Source organism: Sinocyclocheilus rhinocerous, unplaced genomic scaffold, assembly GCF_001515625.1.
Source record: "Sinocyclocheilus rhinocerous isolate Xijiao unplaced genomic scaffold, SAMN03320098_v1.1 scaffold935, whole genome shotgun sequence".
NCBI classification, from domain to species: Eukaryota; Metazoa; Chordata; class Actinopteri; order Cypriniformes; family Cyprinidae; genus Sinocyclocheilus; species Sinocyclocheilus rhinocerous.
The window spans coordinates 423,100-430,485 of NW_015659710.1; the positions used below are offsets into that span (position 1 = coordinate 423,100).

Genomic DNA, 7,386 nt, shown 5'->3' on the forward strand with positions numbered 1-7,386 from the left:
CATTTTATGATAATGAGCCTTTAATTGCCTACATAGCCTAATAATCGCTCAAGCGCACGCATAAAGCTTGCCACAGCACACCGGCAGAAGTAATGATGATGAATGTGTCAGGGAAAAACAGTAAGATTAAACTGCATTAACATTTAAATAATCTATTGATAAACACGGAGTATTTTAAGAGCAAGTGAGCACACCGGCGCCTCCATCTGTCATGCCGTGAACGCGCTGTTCAGCTTTCACACGCCGCACAGACACTTGAATAGCGCACATTTTTCTTGGTTAACATTAGATTGAGTGGCCATGTAAAGTTGCTACTACTTACATATTTCAGATGATAAGCCATTTGAGGTCGATGAATGATAGGCGAGCATTTGGATGTACTGTATTACCACAAAATCCAGCCGTTAACGATCTGTCCGTCACAGACTGCGTGACCTCACCACTTTCTGTGGATTTTTTTTTTACTGTGACTAATACAATTTTGGTCGACCACGCCTCTTCTCGTCGACTAAAAGTTAGTCAACTATTAGGGGGCAGCCTTAGTTTACATCAAGTGAAGTTTAATCACAATATTGTTTAAATCTCATATGAATGTGGATATAAATGTAGTCATAGATATACTATTATATATATATTTTTTTTTTTACTCATTTTGATTAAAATCAATTTAATTTAAATTTATTTTATTTTTATTATTTTATTTTTTATTTGAATTTTAGTTAGTAGTAGTAATTTTGCTCAGTGTTTTGTTCAGTTTTATTCATTTTTATAAATATATGTCTATATAGTTTTAAGTTTTAGTTTATAGAGTTTTAGTTATTTTAGTACTTCAACTTAAAATAGCTGAAATAAAATGTTTTTATTTTATTTTATTTCAGTTAATGTTTTACTTTATTTCCAGTAATGCATTTTTTTATGGTTATAGTTCTAAATTTAGTTTATGCTAATAACCCTGAACATGTCTTTTTTTTCTTTTGTGGAATATAAAATATGTTATTTTAATTGTTTCAACCACTTTTGTCCACACAATGAAAGTAAATGGGGTCCAAAACAATAATAACATTAAATCATACTTACTTTTATGGTATGAATGGATTCTTTTGTTTAAGTAAAATAAATAATTGCATACAGGCTTGGAACGACATGAGGGTGAAAATATCTTTTTAAATATACTGTAACATATATAGGTAGATTCTAGGACGTTTCTGTAACACGACTTTAGGATTATAATCCAAAATCGATTGTTTCATAGCGGTTTCTCAGTAACTTTGCGGTCTGACTTCCTTGTTTAATTTGTAAAACCTGATTTCAGATAAAAGCAATAGCAGTCCAACTGCTGTGTGAAAAGCAGTAGCTGTCTCGCAGATGAAAAAGGACAGACAGCACACACAACATACACAGGTGCTGTCCTCTCTCAGTTGGTCCTCAGTTGATAATCTGTCAAAAATGTTCAAGCAAAGTCAGAAAGTACAACTAATAAACTGTATATATAAAATAACGAGTGCATGAAAATTTAACTGAAGGCATTTGAATATGTTATTGACATTTGGGTGTTTGGATATATCTGAAGAAATCCATTGTGGTTTAAGATCTGATGTCTGCTTTGCAATTCTTATGAATAAGTGAACAGGGCTGAGGGATTAGAGTGACTCTCTCTCCTCTGGTGTCGCTGATGCAAATGGAAAACTGATAGTCTACACTATTTCAAACTGTGTGTGTGTGTAGCAGACAGAGTAAGGCTCATGTTCACTGAACTTTTAATGCATGCTGAAGGTAAACTTTATATCAGAATGATATCTGAGTAAGCGTGAGGGAATTTCTGAATATGTCTCACCTCCACTCTGAGTAATATATCGCACCCACGGTAATGCCTGATATCCGCTCTTCTCGATAATCTTCAAGTATCGCACCTGTGTTTGTTACCACACACAAGCAAAATGGATTACAAAAATCGAATCCACTGCATCATGACCATTATCAAAGACTATTTTGAGGCGAATATGTGTTTTGCCGCACCTGAATGCCTGACACTGTGAAGTAAGGAATCTCAAACTTCACTGTGATTGGTCGTTTGGCCTCGAGTACATCACTTTCCACACTTGGCAGTCCAAAATGAGCTCGCATCATGAACTCTTTCCCGCCCTTCAACAAGTAAAGACACATCATTAGTTTTTGACACATCTAACGGTCTAATTAACACTGCAACAATCATCACTTCAGTCGTAAGTCCTAATTAACAGTTCAGTTCTAAATGAGTCTTGTGAGTCATATTCCTAAGTGGGGGATACAAACTTTCCCGTCTCTACAAGGCTTGCAACAGCACAAAACTCCAGAACCGATTCACGGCCTTTCAAGCCTGAAACGCCCATAACATCATCAGGATTGGAAACTTGGCAGTCCAAAATGAGCTCGCATCATGAACTCTTTCCCGCCCTTCAACAAGACACATCATTAGTTTTTGACACATCTAACGGTCTAATTAACACTGCAACAATCATCACTTCAGTCGTAAGTCCTAATTAACAGTTCAGTTCTAAATGAGTCTTGTGAGTCATATTCCTAAGTGGGTGATACAAACTTTCCCGTCTCTACAAGGCTTGCAACAGCACAAAACTCCAGAACCGATTCACGGCCTTTCAAGCCTGAAACGCCCATAACATCATCAGGATTGGAAAAACATTCTTGACTAAATGTCTATATTCTTAGATTTAGAATTTTATTTATTTTTTTAAAGCTGGTTTTGCCACTAACTATACGTAATAATAAGGCATGGAATTATAAGTTCAGTACGTCTCGGCTTGTACTATTTTTGATGTCCTATTTAAGACAAAATAAATAAAAGTTTCTTTTTTGGCAAACACTTTATTCTCTACATTCTGTATACATGCACCTTTGGCAAACTCTTTAGATTTTATATTTTGGATACATGCTCCTTTGGAAACACATAATTCTTCACATAATTGCTTCTTTGGCAAACACTTTATTTTGTATATTTTGCATACAAGCTCTATACCATTTTCATGGGCTTTTGCCTTTAATTGTAGAGAAAAAGGGAAAGAAATAAACAAAAATAAACAAAATAAATAAATTAAAAACAAGACATAAAAGAAAAATAAAATTACTAAAATAAATAAATAATTAAAATGTATACAACAAACATTCACAAGCAATACATAAACTGAAAAAATAAAACTAATAAAATAAAAACAAAATAAATAAAAATACAGTGAACATACAACAAGAACACCACCAAAATTGCAATAAATATTTAAACTGTAAATATTCTATTATTTTATTGCCACATTTATGTTGTCTCTGTGAAATCAGCAACAATTTGGTTGATTTGTTGTTGTTTTTTTATTTAAAAATAGGATTTTCAGAAATCTGAATGTTAGTTATTTGCTACAACGATCTCAAACATCTTAAGCATGTATGGTACGTACAGGGAAGGACTTGATGTTCCATTCTACAGCACTCTTCTCAGGAACCCATTTAGCCTGGCCCGTGGTGGTCTTAAATTTGGGGGAGTCAGCGTCACTGGGAACAGGAACTAAGATGGACACATTGTTGGCAGTGGAGCGGCTCTTGAACTGACTGCGGGCCTGGAGAACAGATGGAGGAACTATAGCACAACTTCACACACCAAGTAAAACTTCCAAAGCTACACTTTCAGAAACTAAAGTTTTAGTATGGTAAGGGCAATAGGACAAAGCATGTTTATGTCAGAATCTGACAAGTCTTTGGACACAGCTCAGGTAAACTTCGAGCCATTCCCCAGGACAGAAGCCTGAAAGCTAATTACTGAAAGCAGGGAGTGTGCTGGAGGAGGCAAAGCAAGAATCAGTGGAGTGTGTAGATTGTGTGTATGTGTGCAGCTCTACCTTAACCTTGATCTCTACTCGACTGTGAGAGAACTTCTCTATTACGCTCTCAATCCATATTAGAGGCTTCACCTGTCAGAACACAGGAGTGACAGAGAAAAGAATAGAGCAGTAAGTCTGTTGCCACTTATTGAGCCACTGACTTGCCTTTTTGACATGTAATCTTCTTAAATAAATTAAATACAGTAATACTTCCAACAGCATAACATCATTTCAAAATGTAATATTACAATATAATCCATTATATAGAATATATATTTGTGTGTGTGTGTGTGTGTGTGTGTGTGTGTAGACAGTAAAATTAATTATAGTCAGTATATAGACAGTAATTATAATCTTAAAAAATGCATTTCAATTATTCCATTCTACAGCCTGGAGTCAGTACAATTTATTTATTTTATTTTATATTTTATTTTTGGAAAGAAATTAAAACTTTTGTTTATTAATACTTAATAGAAATTAATACTTTTGTCAAGGATGTATGATGTTACAAAACACTTCCTTTTCAAATAAATGCTGTTCTTCTGAACTTTCCATTAATCAAAAAAAAAAACAATAATATTTCACAATATTACTGATTTAACTGTATTTCTTCTCAAATAAACGCAGCCCTTGTGAGTAAAAAATACTTCCTTCAAAAAGGTAGTGTATATATAGTGTCATATATATATATATATATATATATATATCTTTCACATTTAAAAAAATAAATAATTTCCATTTTCCAATGCGAATTTTGTATAAAATGTCTTTAAACGATGAGCAAATTTATTAGTAAAAAAAAAAAAAGATTTATTAGTCAAAAAAATGATGTAACTACTTCCAATTAATTTCCTCACACTGGAAGTGGAATATAAATTTAGATGCTTTTTACAGTATACATAGTATATACTACAAAAATAATAAGAGTAGTACAGTATGCTAGTATGCTATTCAAAACATAACCTTTGTTTCTTGTTTTTGTCTTTTAATTTCAAATTCTTTTCATTTAAAATTCTTTGTATGTTTCCTACTTTGAAGTTCTTGTCTTGTTTTCTCATCATATCCACGTTCTTTTATTCTTCTATGTTTTTATTTAAACAAAGCTCACTGAGACCCCATCATTACAGCAGTACAAAAAAAAAACTAAAAAAATACTTAACTATGTTACAAATCAATCAGTCAATAAACACATGAATTAATCACATAAACTGATTATTAAGACATCTGCCTTTGACAAAATACGTCTAAACTCATTGATCGAAGAGTTGTATACATTCAGCACTGACCGTGGTGTTGAGTCTGTAAGACATTAGTTCAGATTCTCCATCAGGTGGGATGAAAGAGATAGTCCTGTCGTTCTCAAAGCGAGAGAGACGCACACACTGATGAAATTTAACATCTTCTAGCTCCACAGACTTGCTCTTCTCTCCTGAGAGAAAGTGAAACAGAAGCCCAGAGAGAGCGGGGTGAATTCTAATATTAGAAAAGTGGTCACTGATGATTATAATATGTGTAAAGCTAGTGAATCAAGTTGAAAGCTGCACACACACATCACATATTCACACACAGAGCGTAATGTTTCCTGGAAATTGCAAACAATAGCACTTCTGTGCACCCAGGTAAGTGTGGAGGTAGTTTATTTGTTTGACCTCAGCAAAGGGAAAGGCAGTGACTACAGAAGAGCTTCTTAATGACTCAGGGCCTCTGAGCCACAAAACTCACTAATACCAGAGAGCTGTGGGATTTCAGCAGCACACTCACAGCAGCAATGTGTGCGTGTGTGAGCCTCCCTTTATATTTATGAATGTATTCCACTCCATCCAGGAGTGACATTTACAGTGGAACATGAAAGAGCTCTCAGAGGTTTGAGCTGGAACACAGAGGTCAGATCAGAAGCTCTGGGTGTCTGTGTGCTCTGCCGCAGATGAGACCTGCTGGGAGCCGCTGCAGCACCTACTGATGACATCAACCGCGGGGACTAAAGGTCAGAGAGGGGTTAGGATGCTCTCTTATAGCTCTCTGATTGGCTCCCCAGAGTCCACAGGCAGAGACTTCAGGGAAAGTGGTTGGTGTTGAGAAGCAGATGTATACTTTTAGGTACACACATACATATTTATATATATATATATATACATATACATATTTACATAGAGAGAGAGAGAGAGAGAGAGAGACTATAATGTATGTATGTGTGTATGTATGTATGTATACTTCAGCATCTCTTTGAGTCCTAAAGAGGACATGCAGTTTAGAGAATGTATACCGTTTATACACACACATATATATATATATATAGTTTATCATGTGTGTATGTATACTTCATCCCTGATCAGTTATGTTATTGTAAATTAAAACTATTCAAAATAGTTGTTGCTAACTGAAAGTAGAAATAAAAGTAAATATATATTAGATGAAAAATTTGAAATGCTGACTTGGGAGCTAATTAAAATAAAATAAGTTGAAGTTAAAAAAAAATCTATTTTATAAAAATAAACATAAAATGACCAAAGAACAAAATTATTATAACTTTAACTAAAATGACCGAAACCGAAAAGACAAAACAAATGCTAGTTCAAAATATTATATTAATATATTATATTCATAAAAATTATGATAGTATAAAATAAACAATTTTAAAATAACAGATTAAAATACTCCACAAATATTCCATTTGTGACTTAAAATCCATGCATCACAGGGTTGAAATGAATGAATAAATTAATTAATAAAATGTAACTGATCACTTTATAATGTGAAAATGTGTCATATCAACATTAATATTATTACAGAAAAAAACGATTTTTGTTGTCCTCTTAATGTCTGATAACTGAATCTTCACCATAATAAAATCTTGCATTTTCAATCTTGAGTCTGTGGAGGGCAGTGTTTCACTTGTCTAATTCTCATTCTACTGCTGAGCTGAGAAGAGATATTTCTTCAACTGATGCAATAACAGTATGGCACCTTCTACCTTCAGCTGTGTTTACAATAGTTCCCTCTCATAGGTTCACTTCAATGCTGCGATGACGTCATCGCTATGGGAACACCTCCGGTGTGACGAATGTCTGAAGCCCTTATACCATCACGCCAATTTATTGGCCAATTGCGCTTAGCACCGCCCCAAGCATACGTCACGTATGCTCATATTAGGGATATGCCGGTATCAAATTTTCATGTTGCGATTAATTGCTAATGCTTTTATCACTGTATACGGTATTATCACGATATTGAAATTTAGTTTTAAAAAAAGTGCTGTCATAATACAGTATAACAGGTTTAATAACATTTTTCTTATAACAAAAATAACTGAACATTTAAATGCAATAAAGCAATACAGAAATATAAGGGTTTACTCTTAGTTTTTTCTGTAATTTAATTACAGTTACTTCTGATGTAATTACATTAAATACTGTATAGAACAATAGTGGATTTAACATCAGAATGTAACATAATGTTAAAATATATGTTTTTAATGTAACCTTCTCCCTTTAAATACTTTGGTCAGTTCAAGAATAATTTATGC

General features: G+C 33.7%; 1 protein-coding gene across 1 annotated transcript in view; it reads right to left on the reverse strand.

Annotated features, from left to right (window-relative positions):
• Positions 1 to 1,120: 1,120 nt before the first annotated feature.
• ap1m3 (adaptor related protein complex 1 subunit mu 3) overlaps positions 1,121 to 7,386 on the reverse strand; it is a 17,704-nt gene continuing 11,438 nt past the window's right edge. Inside the window, exons 7-12 of the mRNA XM_016532952.1 lie at positions 5,150 to 5,292; positions 3,882 to 3,953; positions 3,444 to 3,602; positions 2,017 to 2,142; positions 1,835 to 1,910; positions 1,121 to 1,437 (exon numbers count right to left, since the gene is read on the reverse strand). Of these exons, the coding sequence (XP_016388438.1) occupies positions 1,415 to 1,437; positions 1,835 to 1,910; positions 2,017 to 2,142; positions 3,444 to 3,602; positions 3,882 to 3,953; positions 5,150 to 5,292 (599 nt within the window). The 3' untranslated portion in view covers positions 1,121 to 1,414. The remainder of the gene's footprint in view (positions 1,438 to 1,834; positions 1,911 to 2,016; positions 2,143 to 3,443; positions 3,603 to 3,881; positions 3,954 to 5,149; positions 5,293 to 7,386) is intronic.